The sequence below is a fragment of the Tursiops truncatus genome, chromosome 19 (genome assembly GCF_011762595.2).
Source record: "Tursiops truncatus isolate mTurTru1 chromosome 19, mTurTru1.mat.Y, whole genome shotgun sequence".
NCBI classification, from domain to species: domain Eukaryota; kingdom Metazoa; phylum Chordata; class Mammalia; order Artiodactyla; family Delphinidae; genus Tursiops; species Tursiops truncatus.
In genome coordinates, this window is record NC_047052.1 from 13,533,622 (window position 1) to 13,555,316 (window position 21,695).

Here is a 21,695-nt window from a genome sequence, read left to right on the forward strand (position 1 = left end):
GGCCTCCCCCAACGCGGAAGGCTCTGTTGCCACCAGCTAAATCCCTTTACAGCAGAGAGATGAATCCCTGGGCCCGACTGGCCGACCCGCCAGACCATAGTGACAAGGGCTCCTGGGGAGAGGAAGAGTTGAGGGAGTGCTTTCGTGGACCGGGTGGGATGAGGGATGGAGAGGGAAAGGGACATGATGGGACAGCATGGCTGCCGCTTCCCGAGGCAGAAGAAGCCAAAGGCAGCCTCGCCCCAAGTCTGCGCCGGGGGACTGGGCTCAGACCTCCAGTCAGCAGCAGCAGTGGCAACAGTCACAGCACAATCCCAGAGCCACTCTGCCCATCCCTTATACCGGCCTCGGCCCGTTTCTCTTTGGGGCGACTCAGCGTAGCCCCGCAGAGCTCTCTCTTTTGAGAGATTTGAGAACATCTCCTGCTCCATTTCTCCTGGGATCTGGACCATGAAAACAAATGAAATCCTCTCCCTGTCCCCCAAAGCCCACCACCCTCAAATATAGTCGTGTCTGTTCCCTGATAACACCCCTGCTGGTGAGGGTCCGAGTGCCCCGAGACAGAGTGGGTTGATGGGCCAAGCCCCGCACCAGAGAGAAGAGCTGACAGCGCCCCCTTCCCTCAGGACTCAGCAGAGGGCGGGGCAGCTCTTGCACTCCCGCCCGCGGGTCTGGACACTTCTGGGATGTACCATGGGGTAGAGGACAGGAAAGGCACTGGGCTACTCTGGACTGGGGTACATGACTGCTCCCATGGGGGACTTTAAGTACCTTTGTTAGATGCCCCCAGATCACTTCTTAGACCCGTCTAACTATCCCCCCATTATTCTGGCCTCCTAGTCATGGCTGTATGTCCCACTGGGTGTGACAGCCAGACCACACTCTCCATGCAGTTAATGGATTCTGGAGTTAGAAACTCTGCCACTGCCGTGAGTAATGCCCTCACTAACCTTCCTTCCAAATTTTCTAGAATTTGAACACATAAGCCATAAACTCCCATCCACAATTTCTCTTCATAGTTACTTTGCAACTAGGGGAGGGGAAAGGGGGGGACTTCTCCTGGATTGAGAATGTCTGCTCTAAGGTGTTAGGGACACCCCAGCTCCGAGATGTTGAGAAGCCTCTGGGAGGCTGCCTCTGGTGGCCCCAGGAGGTGTGCCCCTCTGGATCTCAATGGAATCAGCAAGAAGCTGTGGCAGTGAGAGGCCCCAGTGCAGGTTCTCTGCTGCGGATGGCATTTCTCCTCCTTCCCTTGGACCCGGGGCAGCCAGCTGGGAGCCCCTCCACCGGCGACACTGCAACACAGCCCACTGACGATGGGCTCCCCGCTCTGGGCAGCGCTATCTCAGGGCTGCTGGGGGGCTGATAGAGGGGGAGAAAGCACAGGATGGGGTACCGGTCCTGCTGCCTTCCTCTTGGTTTTTCTGTGACCTGGAAATGGACGATGAACCCCCAACAGCCCCACCTACTCTGGACATCTGCAAAGGGCCTGTGTGGTCCTAGAGACAGGCAGGGAAACAGGACAGAGACCTGCTTCCATTCCAGCTTCTGCTGCTGAAACTGAGGCAGGAAGGACGTGGGGCAAACGTGGAGCCCACCTTCCTGATTTCAGTGTGTGTCTCGGCCATTTTCACAGAAACTATAACCAGCGCCGGAGGAGCTAACGTTTACCACGTGTTTACATGTGCTGCGTCTTGTGCTGAGCATTTGACATTCTCGATCTCATTTAATCCTCACAACAACCTGGGTGGGTGGTTCCACCATTACTTTCGGTTTTCAGATAAGAAAAGCGGGCTCAGAGAGGCTATGTAATTTGCTCAAAGGCAACCAACTTTTTTTTTTTTTTGGCCCCGCCATGCGGCATGGGGGATCTTAGTTCCCGACTAGGGATAGAACCTGTGCCCCCTACAGTGGAAGCGCAGAGTCCTAACCAACTGGACTGCCAGGGAATCCCCCAACCAACTATTAAGTGGCAGAGTCAGGACCAGACTCCTGGACAGCCTGGCCACTGGGCTGCACTGTCACTCAGGAAAAAATATTACCGGAAAGGAGTGCCCCTCAAAGTCACAACAAAATTTTAAATACTGAAAGTAAACTTCATAATGAATAAGATCTACAAAAAAGACCTCGAAGCTTTACAAGATGACTCAAATGGGGACAAGCCCTGCTCCTGGGCAGAAGAGTTCAACAGAGCGAAATGCCAATTTCCCCTGAAGAACTTGGGGTGATGCACAGGTTGTTAGGAAGGGCCAGGATCGGACCAGGAGCTTTACTCTGTCCCTTTAAACAGTGGTCTATGAGGCATGTCCAGACATCATGGCCCTTTGCGCAGGCTGGAGCGGTTAGGCTCTTGCCCACGGTCCATGGTGAGGAGGGGTTAGAGCTCCTGTGATTCGAGCTCAGGTCTGGTGGCTGGCTGTCTGGGATGCTACATTCCCTTGGAGGGGCACCAGACATCCTTCCAGGTCTCTTCTGAGACTGAGACTTTTTATTTTTAATTCTACATATTTCTTTCTTTAAAATAGATTTTATTTTTTTGAGAAGTTTTAGGTTCGCAGCAATACCGAGCAGAAGGTACAGAGATTTCCCACATACCTCCTGCCCCTGCATGCGCACAGCCTCCCCCTTATCAGTCTTCCTCACCACGGCAGAGCATCTGTTACGATCGATGAACCTACGCTGACACATCAATATCCCCCGAAGTCCACAGCTGACGTGAGGGTCCACTCATGGTGTTGTACATTCAGTGGGTTTGGACACATGTATAATGACACGTACCCACCATTACCCCGAGGATTTTTTTTTTTCTTTTTGGCTGTGCCGCATGGCATCTTAGTTCCCTGACCAGGGATCGAACCCACAGCCCCTGCAGTGGAAGCGAGGAGTCTTGGCCACTGGACTGCCAGGGAAGTCCTCCCCCCACCCGCTGAGGATTTTAAATCCAGGTTAGGAGGCAAGTTGTGCTTGAGAGTAAGATGAGGATGAGGAATCACCGAGCCACCCCTCCCCCCACCCCCCCTGCAACTGAGCCAGCCGCACCACCAGGAACATGGAGAAGACCTGTCCTCTGGGGGCTCACGGGCAGAGCCCGCCCCGGCAGCTGCAGGCTCGGGAGGCAGCCGACAACTGGCATCTTCCGGGCAGGGGAAGAAGCAGCCCCACCTCCCACCAGGGTCCAGCAGGAAGCTCTGTGCACGTGCCATGCATTCTGTGCTGTTGAATTGGGGTTGCATTTTCACTTAAAAACAAGTCATTGGATCTCCAGCTAATGGGAGGATTTCTACTCCAGTGCCAAGAATATTAATTTGACACCTGCAAATTCTTTCTGACAAAAGGGATTTTCAGATAAAGTCTGCAAGGAGCAGGCGGTACTGAGGAAACAGCTGCTTCTCCTGAATAAGGTAAAGCAGAGACAACCTGAGGATGCCAGACGGGTGTGGATGGACTACCAAGCTGCCACTGGGGCGGGGGGAAGGGTGTGGACTACCAAGCTGCCACTGGGGCGGGGGGAAGGGTGTGGACTACCAAGCTGCCAGCGGGGCAGGGGGAAGGGGAGGCGGACAGAGAAACAACGGCACACAAGACACCCCAGTGAGGCCACGTGCCAAGGGGACTGTGGAACATGGTGGTGGGGGGCGGAGCTAGGTCTCTAAGGCTCTGCCCCTCCCTGTGCCCAGCTCTTGCATCCTTAACACCTGGGTACACTCTGTCCCCCGGGGGCCAGTGGCTCTCACCAAGGGTGATGGGCACGTGGGTGTATCACAATCATCCCGGGAGAGAAAAACATTTGCAACATACATGATAAATGGAATGTCCCCGATATACAAAGAGTGCCTGTAAATCAATAAGAAAAGCGGACAAAGGGTCAGGGGGCTGAGGGAGAACTTTTTCAGAATACACACACCCCTCTCCACACCAGACTGAGAGAACTCCTCTCAAGAACTTGTGGAACAAGAGAAAAAGGCATATGGGGATGACGATATGACTAAACACGAGCTGGGGTTCTGATGTGGGCGGTCAGGGCCGCAGGTGGTGAAACACAGGCATGGTGGTTAAGCGACTAAGAGGACGGGCTTTGGAGTCAAACAGATCCGGTTCTGAGTTTGGCTCCACCACTCCCTGGCTGTGTGCAGCTTAACCTCACCTCGCTCGGCCGTGTTTTCTGAACTGTAAAATGAAATGATGACAGTATTTCCCCCACAGAACTGTTGAACCTTCTCTAGATACAACAGCTAAGGGGTCTAAGCACAGTTCCTGGCACTGTAACGACCTCACACAAGTCAGCTGTTACAAATGGGCTAAACTGTGCCTTGAGCCCCAGGCTGGATGTACGGCCCTGCGTAGGGTGGGCCACAGTTACATTCCATCAGCGAGCGGGCTCTGTGAAGCCCTCCCTAGGAAGGGGCCCCTCCCCACCAATCTGACTGTGGTCCAACTTGACTAGATGGCCTTTCAGGGTCTTGCACCCCAGGGAGCTCCAATCTGAGATCAGGGCTGTGCCTGGAAGTATTGGGATATTCTCACAGACAGCACTTCCGAGATACCCTGGAAAGGAAGCTCACTTCAGGAGAAGAGGGACTTTGTCTTGTTCATGGCTGTATTTCCACTGCCAAGTACACTGTACCCTCTCAAGGTCACCAGATTCGGCGGGGGACATTTGGGGACGTGATTCTGGTGAAGAACCAGGATGCGGCAAAACCACAACTCGCCACTGATACTGAGGTCCCTAAATCCCTCCCCTGGAGAGATGGGAAAGCAGGGACGTTCACGGCTGTTAGAGGAGCACCCTCCCGCCTCACCCCACGCCGGTCACTGTCCCCAGGAGCAGCTGCAATCCCCTCCCCACCGGAGGCCCACAAGATGGGCCCCAAAGCCTCACAACACCTGGCACTTCAGCAAATCGAGCTCCCACAGCCGCAACCTGAACAGAGCTGTTTCATGGACTGCGTCTCCTCCGGCTCCCTTCAAATGCACACGCACGCAAAGACCAGTCGAGAGCAAAGAAGGCTGGATGGGCTTAAAGGACTCCATTTAAAGGACTGAAAACTCAGCTGCTTCCACTGCAGTACTCGGGAAGGAACCAATCAGCAAAGCTATTCTCTCCCTTTTTGTATTGAAATGAGGGCCGTGACTGTGCAGTGAGTCAGTCCTAACTCAGGCAGAACTGGGCCACGTCCACCTGGGCCTCACACTGCAGCGGTGGTGGGGGAAAAAGGGGGTGGTGGCGTGTGTGTGCACAGGCGTGTATGGTGGACAGGCAGGAGGGGACACAGGCAGACTCCCAGACCACCTGCTTTGAGTTTTCTGGAAGTGCAGAGTCCCTGAGAGGACCTAGAGGTGGACACCTGCCTGTCTGCATCTCTCTTCAGCTCAGGTTCAGGGAAGCAAAGTCAGGCTGCAGGACAGCTGCCCTGGGCGCCACACAAGCCTGGTACCAGCGCAGGAAGGACCAAGGTGCCTCCTGCCACGGGAAGTCATGAGCCACGTCCCTCTCCCTCTTTCTCCCACTGCGCCAGCCCGTCTGCTCTTCGTTCCCGCTGGGCAGCTGGGAGGTCTGCAGGTGTGCGCGAGCCTGCTGCCTCACCGAGCCCACAGCTGCCCGGAGCCCCGAGGAGGGAAGAAGAGGGGAGGGAGGGGCGGGTCAAGGCGCGGGCCGCCAGCGGCCAACACAGAGCCTGGAGCTGGTACTGGCGGAGGGAAGGGATGCTACCCCGGCAAATGGCAACACCCAGCTACAAATCCTGCCCCTTGGCTGGGAAGCAGGGGAGTCCTGGTGAGGAAGTCCACGGAACAGAACGCTGCTGGGAATGGCGTGGGGAAAGGTGCGGCTGGAGGATCCCCTCCCCCACATGGCTGGATGCAGGGTCCTGCTCCCCCTGCCCCACTCTGAGACACCCCCCCCCCACCTGGGGTTACTCCTGCTGCCTGGGACGGGGCCAGCCTCTCCCTTTAACTTTCGGTGACCCCAATAAACGCAAAGCTTCAGGGTCCGATTTCAAACTAGAGGTCAAAATGGAGTCCAGGTGAAATGAGTCACAACGGACGCTCCTTGAGTGCTCAGCGGGTGCCCAGCACAGCGCCCGGCATTTTTCGTGGGTCATTTCGTTCTCACAACCCCGTGTGCTGTTACTACCTCGTCGGACAGAGAAGGAAACTGAGGTGCGGAGCCGGGCAGTGACTTGCCCGAGTTTGGGCAGCTAGGCGGGATGGACCTTGCCCTTGGGCTCCCCATCACCACTCTCCACGGCCTTCCAGGGACAAGGAGCTCCCCGCCAGACTGGTTTCCTCGCCAGTGCCCTGACCCAGCGCTCTCCTCAGAAGGGCCCACAAAGACAGCGTCCTTATTCCCAAAGCTGAGGGCAGCAAACAGCTTTTCCCTTCATGGACACACCTCACCAGGTAGGAGGAATAGGGTGATTTTAGGGGTGTTGATTTACGAGAACAACAACAACAAAATGAGCACCCCTCAGCTACACAACCCCATCAAAAGGAGAGGCTGGCAGCCGGGGCACAGAGGAAGGGGCACTGGTGACCTACCTCGTCGGATTCATCTGATAACGTCTGGAGTAGGGTAGGGAAGAGGCTGTCTGTGTGCCGAAACATCTGGAGAGCAGAGAAGCAGGGACCCACATGAGCTCCCCCACTGCAGGGAACACCTCCCAAACCCCCCTCAAGACACCGAGGGCTCCTCAGGCACCTGCCACCTCTCTCCTGGTCACGGTTTCTCCAGAACTGCAACGACCAAAATCCTACCAAGCACAGGCAGGCCCTCAAACTCCACCCAGAAGCAGCCACCTGGCTTGGAGGGCTGAGGGGCCCGGGGGCTCACCTTCCGGGGGGTCTTGATGTAGAGGTGGTAGAGCCACTTGAGGACAGCGATCCTGGTCATCATCCCGATGGCCATGTTGCTGAGGTGGCAGCTCAGAACCTGCACAATCCCGTCGAGGTGGAGGGTGACAGGGGCCCTCTCAGTGCTGTGGGTGAGACCAGGAAGGAGCCAGGTTGAAGCCCATCAGGTCCCCGCCCCTAGAGCTGCAGACGCACCCTGGCCCCGCACACTGAGAAACGCACGCTCAGCCCGCTGTCCCGGGGCAGTGGCAGAGGGCACACACCGCGCAAAGCGCTCAGAGGGCCCCTCTCCCTCCACTCCCCTCCTCCCTCTCCAAGGTAGGAGCTCCAACAACCACGTCTGGGGAGGAAAGCCGTTCTGCCGGGCAGCCACCCGCTTCCCCTTTTTCTCTTTCCAGCACTAGCAGGCTTGTACCAGAGAAAACCTCTCTGATATCAAAGAGCTCTGCCCTAGCAGACCTCATGGTTGAAAGAGTGTTTAGCGCCCTCAGGGCATTACGTCCAGACCCTTTGTTGATAAAACAAAACCACCAGGTCCAGAGAGTCCAGGGGATGGCCCTGGTAACACCCCTTAAATCCAACAGGTCCTTCACCAGGCACCCAAAGAACACTTCTCCCGTGAGGACAGGGATCGTGGCTCTTCACCTCGTCACACTCCAGGGCACTCAGCACCATGTTTGGCCTGGTTGAGAGGCCTTGAGAGCTGCCTGTGAAGCTGTAACATTCTTGTTTGAGTCGGGGAAGAGGTGACACAGCCTCAGCCTTGTTCAGAGCTTGTTCAGAATGCCTTTGCTCCAGTGGGGCACAGACTCCCCGCTTCCCTGTCCCAAAGCCCTGCTGGTCTCCAGGCAGAGAAAAGTCCCGCCAAGCAGCCCCGGGAAGGTTGGGTGCTGCTGGGACACTGATACTTAGCCCTCTGCCCAAAGCACGGTGTCCAGGCATTGGCCAGGGTTGTCAGGGATGGGGACGGCAAGGACAGAGGGCCTTAGGATGTCAGGCAGGGGCTCCTTTCCCCTCCGACGCAGGACACTATCGCTCGCCTGTACAAAACGGCCTTTCATGGTATTTCCAGGCTGCTCAATTATTCATTTGCATCAGGAACTCGATGCCTGTGCTTTCCCAATTCGCCTGCAGACTTCCTGAAGCTCATTTGAAGTGAATTCCTAAAGGGCATGGTCTTAGCTCTGTTAAGTGCTAAGCGGAACTGCTGTTTAATATAGTTTGATGATTCCCCACGGTGCTCGTTTCGGGGGTGCAAGTGGGCACTTCTATCCTCTGGTGGTTAGAGGGGCTGGGCGTGTGAGTGACGCGGCCCAGCAGACCTGAGCCTCTGGGTGGGGCTGCCACTGAGATCTCCCCAAGAGCCATATGTCTGGAAGTTCTGGGGTCTTCTGAGAATATTCAAGCATCTGGGTTCTCTGGTAGCCTAAGACAGATGGGGAAACTCCCCCACAGACAGACAAGTCCAGGGTGGCAAATGCAGCCTCCCGGACAATCTCTTAATCTCTCTCACACTCACTGTCCAACAGAAACATAATGCGAGTCACATATAGAATTTTATGCTTTTCGGTTTTATATTAAAAAGTAGAAAGAAAACAGGTGAAATTAATTTTAATGATATATTGTAATTAACCCAATATACCCCAAATGTCACTTCAACACAGAATCAATATAAATATCAATATATAGATTAGTAATAAAGGACATTATATTCTTTTTATGTCCGGAGTCTTTTAAACTCAGTGTGTCTTTCATGCCCTCAGCACCCTCAGCTCAGATGGACCACGGCACACACACTGGGCAGCACATGTGGCAGGCTCTGCAGTGGCAGGCTGGCAGGCCATCCCAGGGCTTCCCAAGCATTTTCTTTTCTTCTCTAACAATTTCCTAGACACTCCTCTCCCTCCTCCGATAGCCAGGATTTACTGTCTAATCTCCAAGTTCCTCTTTTCCCCATAGCACTGGCCTCCTACTGAGCGCCTTCTGGGGTGCTCTGTAAGCTCGTCTCCTTGGGTGGGCAGGAACTTGGAGATTAGTGTCTCCATCGCTGGAGACACTTCAGATGCCCATCTGCAGCCCAAGGCCTTAACAAAGCGAGCTCGGAAAGCAGTGGGGAATGAACGGAAGCCCCTTCCCTGCCTGCTCTCCCCTGACCCCGTGAACCCAAGGTCTGCAGTGAGTCCCTTTCCACAGCAGGAGCTGCCACATGGGGCCCAGGGTGCCATGAGTGCCCCATGTCTGGCAGGTCGCTGCCACATTCTTAGCTGAACCAGCCCTCAGGAGGGAGGCCTGGGGGACTCAGGGCTGCACTGATCTAGCACAGCTGTGTCCTGCTGGTGGGGAGGAAGGCAGTGCCAAACCCACCTCCCCCATCCACCCTGCAGTTCAGGCCCAGTGGGGTGTATGAACCTTGCTGGGGTAGGGGAGACAAGATGACACATGGCTCCGATAACAGTGATGATGGCGATGGTACTCAAAACGATGATTACTCATGTTCTGCATAAATACTCTGTGCCAGGCATCATGCTGAGCTCTGTACCTGCACAGCCGCATTTCCTTCCCTCAAGGGCCCTATGCCAGCAGCAATGCTGTTCCCATTCTGGAGACGAGGGAATCAGAGCACAGAGACATTAAGTAACCTCTCCACGTTACACAGCTGGGGAGTGGCGGAGCTGGCAACCTGAATGCGAGCATCCGAGTCCAGAGTGGCCTCACCCACTGCATGGCACTGGCTCCTAATGGGCCACACTCAAGACAGTCCACGGCAGCATCATTTCCGCGCGAGAGAGGACACTGGGGAAGCCTGGTGCTGATCTTTGTTGGGGGGGGGGGGGCGCTCCAAATCCAAGTGGCCCAAATAGGATCCCAAGATGCCAAGGATAGACAGTCGCTCGGCCAGCCGGGCTCCTTAACTCACAGTGGTCCCGAGATGCTCCTAGCCAGCTGAGCATCTCTACTGAGGGCAGAAATCGATGCCCGTTATGGCATCTCCCTCAGGTGGCGCTCTGTTGGGGCCAAATAACAAAGGAAGGATTTCATGGAGCTGGTGTATAAACTGGCAGCACTGTGTGTGCTAACAGTCTCCGACTTTCCCCACAGCAGCCCTCCCCAGACACGGGTACCTTTGGACTGATGGTGAGGCAGGGGTCAGCTTCAAACAACCAAGAACTTCATGGCTGAAAGAGGCCCCATGGTTCATGTAGACCACGCACAGATGCACAGATGGTCAAAGTCCTTTGATGCACAGATGAGGCAGTATGGGGCCTGTCCGAGGCCATGAGGCATGGAGAACTCACTCCCTCAGCTGGAGACGCTCTCCCTGGCTCCCACTTCCCTTGGCTGGCTGGAGGTGAAGGCCATGGGACGCAGGCACGGCCCAGGGCACCAGGGAAAGGGAGGATAGATGATCCTGCCCGCCTCTGAGGGGACAGCTCTCAGCTGCTACGCTGGGTGGGCTGTGTGTGCTGGGCTCCGCGCGTGCTCGGTGGGAAGCCAGGACTCTGGAACCTGGGCCCCTCCTAGAGCGGGCACGCTGCACCCTGTGCTCAGCTCCTGAGCTGCTGGGCTGGAGCCGGAGGTGCGCTCCCTCCGCGCTGGTTTACTTTACCCAGAAAGAACAGAACGGAGCTCACACACAGTTTGAAACACATTTCTGCACTGGTTCCAAAATGTCTAGACTAGTCACTCTTGAGGGCTTTTGAGTTATTTCAAGGTGTCTCCAAAACTCCATTTTCACGGAGCATTTTCTCATAAAGCATCTCATAATGAAGGTCTTACAAGTATATGTACTACGACTTCTAAATGAATGGCGCTACTGTGGCTATTAAAATATTGATTTATTGACTACGGCTTCTGATACTTCTACTACACGGTGATAAAATCCAGCGCTTCTCTCTGGGAAGCAGCACTTTATTTCTGTAGTGTCTAACCCTTGACGGCACTCATATGCTACGGCTCTAATCAAATTAGAACAAAGGTAAATCTAAAAGGGAACTGTTGCTGGATTCAAAGTTGTTTTTTATAAAAGATCTTTACTAATTCTTTCAATCAGCAGGTGCTATAAGTTGGGAAGCACTGATTTCTAGATCTTTCTGCTTGCCTTATGCAGCCAGCTATACCAGAAGACCTGTACTAAATGTCCCCGATGACACTGGTCCTCAGCAAGGCCCAGGGCTTCAGAGTAGAAGCTTGTGCCCATGGCAATGCCTGTCTGGGGCTCCTGTATCAGGTCACAGGCCAACATGTAAAGCTCCTGCAACTCTCCAACTGTGACTAATGAAGCTCAAATGTGTGGGCCTGGGGGTCAGACAAACTTACTAGCCTGAATTCCAAGCTCGTCACTAGCTAGCTGAACAACTTTGGGCAAGAAGTTAACCTCTCCGGGCCCGTATCCTCACTTGTAAAATGGGGATAATGACAAGGTTCTTGTAATAATAATTGTAGCTGAAGTGTGTAAAGTGCTTTCTGTGGGCGAGGCACCATTCTGTGCTCTTTACATGCTTTAACTCCTTTAAGCTCCATACTACGGGGTGAGCAGATCATCACACCCAGTTTACAGATGAGGAAACGGAGGCAGGGAGAGGTTAAGCTGCTTGCCGAGGGCCACACCGCCAGGCATGGTGAAGTCAGGATGTGCGCTCAGGCAGTGGGATTCCACGGCTCAGAGGATTCACGGTGATGAAGAACGTGCCTGGTGCACATAGCAGCATTAGACAGGGAGAGAAGGAAGGGGAGGGACAGAGAGAAAGAGGTGTATACTATTCTTCCTTAACCCTTCCCTCAGCTGCAAGCACGCTGCCTCCATCCCTCTTCCCCTGCCCTCCTAGGGAGTCCGGTTTCCAGCTCCGTATGCATTTCTCATGCTCCTGGAGGGTGGAGGAACCCAGCCTCTGGTACCTGGAGCCCTTCCTCACTACGATGACCTCGTAGCCCCTGCTCATTCAGATGGCTCTCCCCTGTGGCTACTGTTCACCCGGGGCCGCCTGGGGCTTTCCCAGCATCTTGGGACAGAGGGGACATGAGGAGGAAGAAGAGGCTTATGCTCTTGGGTTGTCAGTTACTCTCCCTGTGTTTAGGGCCAAGTGAGGATTTAGAGATTAAAAAAAAAAGTCTGGGGTGCAAGGATTGGCTTCGAGGAGATCCCTGAACCCCTGAAAGTGTATTTAGAGTTTTGTGACTAAGGGAGAGGGCCCAGAGCTTTCATCAGATTGAGTGTCACCTCGCTGACAGTGTTCTGCCAGAGGGGGATGCTTCTCTGCCATGGGAGGGGACCCCAATTGGGCTGCTGCCCTAGGCTGGCCTGAACTTAGTAAAAGTGGCACCCGCGGGCAGTGCCCTGGGCGAGCGGCGCATCTGGAAAACCACAGGGTGGGTTATGTTTCTCGGTGTCCCTGGAAGAGGCCATCTTGCCCAAGCTCAGTCCCCCTCTGGCAGCACCAACTGGTGGAAGCAGGCACCCCACCCTCCTGTCCTCAGCTGCCGTCTCCAGTGGGTGGGGGGCTGGGCTCAGGTTCCACGACTCTGAAGGCCGCCCTCCTCTCTGGCGTAGCTAGTGACTCAGATCGGCAGCTGCCGCGAGGAAACCTCCGTTCGAGGGAAACAAAGCACTAGATAATTTGTTCTCATTTGGTTTTTTAATTTCAAAGACAGGACTGGTGTTTGCTGCTGAACGACGGGTATAAATCAAGGCACTGGTTCCAGCCAGGTGGTTCCCGGCTGCAGCACAGGAACCGAGGCCTCCTTCAGGCGAACGGACCACCGCCTCCCACGTGAGGGAGGTCTCTGCTCCTCCTGGACCTCCCCAACCCCCAAGGAGCATGATCATCCCCTCCCTGTGGCCTAGATTAGGGACAAGTCTGCAACAAGCCCTTCTGTTGCCAGTTTTGGCCCCCTCCCTCACCGATCCTCCCCGGCGCTGCCAGAGGGGCTTCTAAACCACAGGTCTGCCCCCCTCACTCCCAGGGCCTCCAGAACTAAAGCGATTCCTCTACAGGACAGGCCAGTCCCCCTGCATCTCCATCCAGACCTCTCCCCCGAGTTCTGGAATCCAATATCCAAACCTGCTTCCTTAACCGCTCCTGGGGGACGCTCAGAGCCGCCTGGAACCCAGCTCTCGATGGGCCCGCTCACCCACCCGTTCCTCCTTCCGCCCCTGCTTGGGAAATGATACCACGATGCCCTGATCTGGCTCAAGCCCCAAATCTAGAAGTTCTTCTTTCCCTCATTTTCCTCCTCTCATGCCATCCCATCCCTCGGCAAATCCTGTCAATTGTACCTTCAAGACAGATCTCAAATCTATCAACTTCCTCCACATTCTGCCGCCTCTTCAGTCTGAGCCTCTATCCCGTCTGACCGGGATGTGGCGGTGGCCCCCTGACCGGTCTGCACCCACCCGAGTCCCTCCTAAATCCATTCTCCACACGACAGCCCCGACCTCCTGTCCCTCCTCAGCCCTAAAGTGGAGATAATGCTACTACTGACCCCACGGGATTTAAACGTCAGCAAAACCTAACGACGCAACACAAAGCGTTGGGCACAGCCGGGCCCCGGAAGCCCTCCCCGAGCGTTCATGGTTGTCAGCCAGTGTTCCAGCGAGCCTCAGCTGGGGCGCCAACGCTTGCCCCCAACACCGTCTGAGCCCCCAGCAAAACCACCACTACCCTCACTTCTCTGCCTCCCCACTGGAGAACCTCAAGATCAGGGACCACATTCAGGGGCCGTATCTTTATCTTGGAACCTGCAGGGCTGAACACAGGCTCTGGACGTGTGTGATGACTGGCTAAAAACACAGAAATGAACAGTGTTTATTGGCTTGCTTGAACAATGTGGGAGAGGTCTTAGGAACAGTCCACATTTATAGTCAGTACTCACTTTGAAAACACCCACAAGGTCCTTAGAGATAAGAATAAAGAAATGATATAAAAGGAGAAAAGATCCTAAGGGTCTGAGGAGAAGAGAGTCTCTTGGGGTTGAGTGTATATTTTCTCTTCATGAGTGACCCGTTCCCCCAGGGTCCACATTCAATGTTGAATTCAGAGGGAAGAAACCCCTTATAGGAGAACCTCCATCTATTCCAACCCCACAGCCAATCCTTCCCAAGGAAAAAGTGACATGGGGCAAGTCCAGGGGACGCAGACAGGGACAGAATGGTGATGATTCCCTCCCAGGGGAATGTCATCATCCTGCAGAGCATGGCGGGGGCTGGCAAGGAAGAGGATTACGTCGCTGCACCACTACAGCCTGCACTGCCCCCATGTGGAAGGCTGCACCATTACAGCCGACCTGGGCACCGGAGAAAGGACAGCTCTTGCATCCCAGCCTATGCACCCTCCCTGCCTGTGCTCTGGACTCTCCTTGAACGGCATTTCCCTGCTCAGTCTCATCAGCCTCGTGTTATCCTGGACAAGCGAAAGGTGCTGGGCAAAGGCATCTGCAAGCGTCTCCCTGTGGTCATCATGCATTAGCTACACTCTTACAACTTGTATTTACTCACCTCAAACAGCTTCTAATCCCTCCCAAGAGGCCATGTGTCCATCTGAACCGGGTTGGGTGGGCTTTCTTAATATCCTTCGGACTCCCTCATCAGGCACTTCCTGTGTCCCACAAGTAGCGGCCCCAAGCAAAGTCGGCCTCAGGGCTTTGCTGCAGTCTCCTGCACCCAGGGAAGATGGAGGCTGCTCGCTTTCCACAAACAGCTCTGGCCAGAACAAACCACTTACCTGGCCGGAGGGAAGACACTGATGCCGCTACTGAAGCTGGAGTCACAGGAACCATCGGGCCCTCCTGGGGAAAGAAAGGGGAACAAGGCATCATGAGAAAGGCTGTTGGAGTCTTCCAAATGAACAAGACCCCTGTCACAAGGACACACAGACCCTCTGGTCCCCTGCACCTTGATTCTGGCTCTTGGAAAGGGATGTAACTCTGGAGCCCTGAAGACCCAATGCCTATTCATTCCCCAAAGCTTTTGGACAGTACCCATGCTTGTAGGTTTTTAGGCACAGTGACCTCTCAAGGAGGGGCTCTCCAGGGCTGAACATATCTGGGAAATCTCAGAAGGTGTTGCTGGTTCAAGGACCATGGATGTTAAAAGTGACTTCTGGAACACTCAACATCATAAGCCATCAGGGAAATGTAAATCAAAAGCCCAATGAGATACCATTTCACACCCACCAGGTGGCTAAAATAAAAAAGACAGATATTAGTAGCAAGTGAGAGTGAGAATGTGGAGAAGCTGGAAGCCTTGTACATTGCTGGTGGGAATGTGAAATGGTGCAGCTGCTTTGGAAAACAGTCTGGCAGCTCCTCAAAAGGCTCCAAACAGTTAGTTACCATATGGCCCAGCCAGTCCACTCCTAGAGACATGAAAACTTACGTCCACATCAAAAACTTGTACACCATGTTCATAGCAGCACTATTCACAACAGCCATAAAGTGGAAACAATCCAAATGTCTATCAAATGAATGGATAAACAAAATGTGTTGGAGCCCATACAATGGACTATTATTTGGCAATAAAAAGGAAGTACTGATCAGGCTACATGGATGAACCCTGAAAACACTATGCTAAATGAAAGAAAGCAGTCACAAAGGATCGCATATTTTGATCCCATTTATATGAACTGTCTAGAATAGGCAGATCTATACAGACAGAAAGTAGATTAGAGGTTGCTGAGGACTAGAGGAGACAAGGGTGTGATGGCCATTTTCATAAATTAAAAAAAAAAACCTTTTAAGATAATTTTAGATTTACAGAAAAGTTGCAAAAATAGTATAGAATTCTTGATATTCTTCATCTAGCTGCCCCTAATATTAGTATTGTACAAACCCATAGCTCAATTATCAAACAGGAAAGTAGCATTGATAACAGTTTTACTAACTGAACTACAGACCTAATCCAATTTCACCACTCATGTCCTTTGTTCCAGGATCAAATCCGGCACCCTGCATTGCATTTAGTTCTCCTGTCTCCTTGGTCCCCTCCAATCTGTGATAGCTCCTCAGTCTTTCCGTATCTTTCATGAACATGCTTTTGAAACCCTTGGTCGGTTACTCTGTAGAACATCTCTCCATTTGGGCCTGTCTCATGTTTTCTCATGACTAGGCTAAGGCTATGCATTTTTGGAAAAATGCTTCTGAAGTGATGTGCCTTCTCAGTACATCAAATCAGGGGTACATGATGTCTATCTTTCTCTTTACTGGTGACGTTAACCCTATTACCCAATTTACGGTAGTGCCTACCAGGTTTCTCCCCTGTAAAGTTACTATTTTTCTTTTTGTAATGAATAAATATCTTGCGGAAGATACTTAAGACTAGACAAATATCCAGTTTTTTCCCCTCAAACATTCCCCCACTGTTTTTATCATCCATCAGTAGATGTTGCCTACAATTAGTACTATGGAGTTTGACTAATGGTGAATTTCTATATTCCTCTTTCCTTCTACATTTATTAACTGGAATTCTTCTATATAGAAGAACTGTTCCTTCTCCGTCATTTACCTATCTATTCATCCATCCATCCATTCATTCATTTATATCATCACTGACCCATACATATTTATTTTATTCTGTGGGTTACACATTAAAACTATCATTATTTATATTGTTTTTCAAATGGTACCACCCCTGGCCTCCTAAAAGTTTTAAATTATACAAGTAACACATAGTTTTACACTAAAAATTCCTAACACAACAAGGCAAAGCCCCCTTCTCTTTCATTTATTTATTTATTTATTTGGCTGTGTTGGGTCTTTGTTGCTGCACGCGGGCTTTCTCTAGTTGTGGCGATCGGGGGCTACTCTTAGTTGCGGTGCGCGGGCTTCTCATTGCAGTGGCTTCTCTTGTTGCAGAGCACAGGCTCTAGGCGTGCAGGCTTCAGTAGTTGTGGCACGTGGGCTCAGTAGTTGTGGCTCACGGGCTCTAGAGCGCAGGCTCAGTAGTTGTGGCGCACGGGCTTAGTTGCTCCATGGCATGTGGGATCTTCCCGGACAAGGGTTCGAACCCATGTCCCCTGCGTTGGCAGGTGGATTCTTAACCACTGTGCCACCAGGGAAGTCCCCGCCTTCTCTCTTTAACCTTCAATCTTACTTTATGGGCAGGTAACTCACTAATTTACTGGTTAGGCAAAGGTCCCTCTCGTCTTTTCCCAGTCTTACTTTTTGTTTTGTAAACATAAATGGGATCAGAGTCTATCTTCTGCAACTTGCTTTTTTCACTTCCTACTGTGTCTTCAAGCTACACCACTCCAGTTGTAGACTAGGGATGTCCGAAGTCCCCCAGTAAAGGGGGCCTTGAGTTCCACGCTGAACAGAAAAGCTCTGAGCTGCCGCCTGTCCCCTCTGGTCCCAGAGGCCCTCTGTGGGACAGGGCACAGCCCAGAGCGGGCAGGAGTAGCTGTGGGCGCCAGCTGGGCCTGCTGAACAGCCCGCTGTCCACCTGAACAGGCCTGGGGAAAGGTGAGGAGGACATGCGGGGTAGCCTGGGTGGGCCAGCTGGGAGCAGCAGCTGGGGCTCCCTGCCGCTGGTGGCCTCCCTCTCTCCTGCCTTTTGGAAACACACGCATTTATAGATGAAAATGATAGGATGTCAGAAACCGGCTTCAAATTGACTTCGATTATTTCCTAATTTTCACTCTTAGATCTCACCTGTGCTTCCTTCCACATGGGTGTGGGCACTTCTCCAGGATCCATTAGAGGGGGCTGCTGCGGGGGAGGGTCAGGCACCTGCTGCTTTAATAGCTGTCGCCAAGCTGCCCTTTAGGAACGTTCTCCTGAGCAGTCATCCCCCCCACCCCCACCCAGAGCCTCACACTGGGATGTTAGTAATCTTCAAAGTGTTTGCCAGGTTGATGAGTAAAAATGAGACACTGTTTACTCTGCAATTCTGGGATACCCAGGCAAGCTGAGCATCTTTGGTTGCCCTTTTGTATCAATTTCCAGACTCAGGAGCCCCTGGGCCTGGGTCTGAGCCTGACTTTCCAACTCATTCACTGTGTGACCTTTGGCAGGTCACTTGCCTTTGCCCCCATTTCCTCACCTGTATAACGTGCTAACGCCACTGCCTGCACCAGAGGCTTGTTAGGACAGTAAAGGAGCCTAACACTTGTTAAGATGAAAAACCTGACCCACATTTATATTTATTTCCTAAGGATAAATTCTTAAATGTTATGATACACACTGCCAAATGTATCTACCAGACAACGTATTTAATGTATTTACTCTCCACCTTCCAGTAGGAACGTCTGTTTTTTCCAAAATCTCTCCAGGGAATGTGTATTTCTCTTATAACCAGAGTTAAAAATGAGGGTGGAGTTAGGGGAGAGTGGAAGCGAAGGAGAAAGAAAAGATCCAGTTCAAATAACCTCCACGAAGCCCGGCCCGGTGCCCCCAGTCCTCTGTGACCACATCCGCTGTCACACGATCACTCATCTGAGGATCTGTCCCTGAACTCCTTGCAGGCAGGTCCTGGGTCTGATTCACTTACATCTGCAGTGTCCAAAGAGGGTGCTGATACACGCAGTCCCATCAAAGCTTTGCAGATGGGTGGATTCCATTTCATGCTCACCCACGGAGGTCACCAGTCTTACACTGGAAACCGTGTTTATAGATCTGCTCCTCACTCACCACATGAAGTTCCACCCCTGACCCTCTCCGATCCCTCACTTAGGACCCATCAGGGGCCCATTACCACCTGGGCAAAGCTGATGATAAAAGACACGGGAGCAAAAGCCCTGCCCCTGACAACCTTGCTAAGTAGTGGGTCTCATTATAAACAGACATTAAAACAACTTGACACTAAAGCACCTGTTATTGGGAGTGTGTGGCCTATGCCGTGTGCTAAGAGCTTTACATGCAAAAATCTCCGAAACTCACAACCACACATAGGTTCGGTGTTACCACTGTTGCCCTATTCAATGAATAAGGAATCTGAGGCATAGAAAGGCCAAGTGGCTTGTCCAAGGGCAACAGATATGAAGTCAGCAGGGCCAGGATGCACAGGCGGGCAGTTCTGACTGTGGACTCCAGTTTGTGACACCTGAGATAATCAGGGAACGTCATGGAGGGGAACTGGGAGGATGCATCAAACGCCTAGGAACTCAGAATCGGAGAAAGGATACTGCACTGTGGACTCCCCAAGCAGCAGGGCAAAGGGGGAGCCAGAGCAAGTGGAGGGGGCTGGGAGCAGTGTGACACGAACAAGGGCCTGCCCTGCCTGAAGCCTCGTGGTGAGGGGAGAGGGAGAAGCACGTGCATGTGCAAGCGTGTGTGTGCGTGTGCTCACGTGCAGAGGGCCTCGCTGACGGGCCTCACTGTGGGGCTTGCCCGGAGGTATGCAGTGGAGAACGCGGCATGCTGTGGGACACACAACGCAGGCTGAGTCGGGGACAGGGGCACTAGAGGAGGGAAACCAGACAGGAGGTTCCTGCCTTTGCCAGGCTGGAAGAGTGGCACAGAGTCAGAGTGAGAGTAAGCAGGAGGGCTGGATGAACCCGTGGATGGAGTAACTAAATCCTGACTCTCTTGGATTGCTGGTACCTTCGTAAAGTGGTGGTTAGTTACAAGCTGAGCGCGTCTGGAGTGGATGTGGAGCCCCAGAGTTAGCTGCGGTCATCTCTAGCAACTACTATAACGTGAGCTCTGCATCTGCTGAAGTGCTGTTTATGAGGCAGTAAAACCTGAAAGCAAGCTGCCTGAATGTATCCTGATTTAGGATAAGATTCTCCTGAGCTGGGAGCTGTTTTTAGGAATGCTTAGGAAAACTGTCTAAATAAAAGGTTAAATGAGCTGCATTGGCCGGGAATCGAACCCGGGCCTCCCGCGTGGCAGGCGAGAATTCTACCACTGAACCACCAATGCTCCAGCTGAATGCCACTCTGCCCACAGCTGTTTTGCTGCTCTGGCTCACAGTGGCACTGGCACTGCTGTAACCTGACACCTCAGATGGTCCAGCATGGAATGCTGCTCCATTCTGCCGGCCAAATCCATGGGAGGAGGCCCATGGCGCACACATGCCTGACATTCTGCTCCGATGAAAGGCAACAGAGGAAAAGGCTTTAGAAATTCTTTTGGCTTCTGCGGGGCAGGTTCCAGGCCTCAGTCTGTTAGCCTTAAAGATCGGAGTAGTTTCTGCATCAATTTACTCTTTGGTTGACTCTGGAAAGGAGAACATCACTCCAGAGCTGATTGGTGACATCTCAGAGACGACAGAGGCCCAAGAGATTAGAAAAGCCTAGAGTTCTAGAAAACATTTAGAGTCAAACTCCAGACTCCAATCGGCATAAAAGTGGTTTTCTTCATGTTAAGGATAAACAAGACGTTAATGTTAAAAGAGTTTGAAGGAGAGCAGAATTCCCAAGGACCAAATAAACCACAGCTGGAGCTTCCTTAACCCTCCCACCCTGAGAATGACTGGCACAGGAAAGGCAGCCAGCTTCCGAGTCACTGGATGTCTACTGCCAAGACTCAAGTGAACCCTGCAGACTGTACTCCTGCCATGCTCCAAACCTTTCTACATCGACTATAGCTGAACCCAGAAAAAGAGTAAAGAAAGCATTAATGCTCTCTGAGGCAGAAAGGGTGAAGAGCTATGGGTTCTGGAGGCAGACTGCCAGGGTTCAAAGCTGCCAGACTGCCAGATCCTGGCGGTGGTACTTATCTTCCCTGCGCCCATCTGTAGAATGAAGGTAACAGCAGTTCCCACCTCACTGGGCTGTTATTGGAATCGGGAGTTAAGATCTGGAAAGCAGCCCTGGTTGGCTGAGTGAGGCCCCAGGTCAGGTTCTACAGCCTCTGGGTCCCCGTGGCCCTCCCTGGGAGGTGAGGGGCAGGAGGCAGAGACCACTTACCACTGGCTGCTCCCTCCTGCTTTGCCGACGAGTCATCAGGGTTGGGTTCTGCCTGCTTCTGAACCACTGGCTTGGGCTCGTCGGGCTCGTCGTCCTCGGGGGTGACCAGCTTCATCAGGCTCTGGTTGCACACGTTGGCCACCTCCTTGATGCCTGATCCACTGATGTAAGGAGCAGCCTGATCCAGGGGTATGTTAGCGGGAAGACAGGTAGGCTGAACTGAGTCCCTGCTCTCCCTGCCACGCTGGGGTCCCCGCAAGATGCTCCTACGTCTCCTCCCAGGGGCCCTTCCTGGTGCACCTCTCATCAATAGGATTTCTTCCACCCAACGCGGGGCAGTGTGAGCTCAAAGACTTGGCACCTCGGGACCTGCGAGAGCCTCTCCAGATCTGTAAGTAACCAGGTGAGGTTTGGGGATGGCGGCATTAGCACCACGTCCCTAGTGCTGCCCTGGCTCTCCCTGTCCGTGTTCAGCTCCACCTCTTGCTGCTTTGATGCCTGGGGAAATGTGGAGGTATGATGGATCCTAAGGGAGCCCCCATCGCCCACTCCAGGGTCCTGCAACTTTATGGCCCCCTTTGGGGCTGCTCTTGTTTCCTCTCTCCAGAGTGAAGGATACTCTTCTTGCGGTCATCGTAAGCCAGGCAGGGCAAGACAGCGGTCAGGATCCCAGAGGAGTAGGGCAGCATCACCCGGCCGGCCAGCTGGATGAACTCCCGCATCCAGCACATGGCTGTCAGCTGGATCAGGTCGTCTGGAAGGGGAATTGGTGGGTTCCAGGGGGTCCGCATGAGCAGCCAGAGCGCCCCTCCCACTGACCATGTCCACAAATGGGACTGGAGAACTGGAGGGCACCTGAGGGCTGGCACAGCTTTGAGCCTCACCAATACTCTCGCCCTTGCTTTTTCCTTCCAAAGGAACATACAGGTACCAGGGTGACATGGAATTACAACCCTGTGGCTGATTGTAAGAGGAGCCACAATTCTCTATCCCCCCCGTGTCCAC

At 53.1% G+C, this 21,695-nt stretch overlaps 1 protein-coding gene and 1 non-coding gene across 4 annotated transcripts in view; both read right to left on the bottom strand.

Moving 5' to 3' along the window:
* The window catches only part of VAC14 (VAC14 component of PIKFYVE complex), a 97,918-nt gene that overhangs the window by 60,004 nt on the left and 16,219 nt on the right, over nt 1-21,695 (bottom strand). For all 3 annotated transcript variants that reach the window (XM_073795705.1, XM_033843993.2, XM_033843992.2), the window contains exons 8-12: nt 21,310-21,444; nt 20,691-20,843; nt 14,568-14,631; nt 6,830-6,974; nt 6,538-6,603 (exon numbers count right to left, since the gene is read on the bottom strand). In XM_073795705.1, the coding sequence (XP_073651806.1) occupies nt 6,538-6,603; nt 6,830-6,974; nt 14,568-14,631; nt 20,691-20,843; nt 21,310-21,444 (563 nt within the window). The remainder of the gene's footprint in view (nt 1-6,537; nt 6,604-6,829; nt 6,975-14,567; nt 14,632-20,690; nt 20,844-21,309; nt 21,445-21,695) is intronic.
* On the bottom strand, nt 19,631-19,701 carry TRNAG-GCC (transfer RNA glycine (anticodon GCC)). The gene has a single exon. It is a non-coding gene; the product is annotated as a tRNA-Gly (tRNA).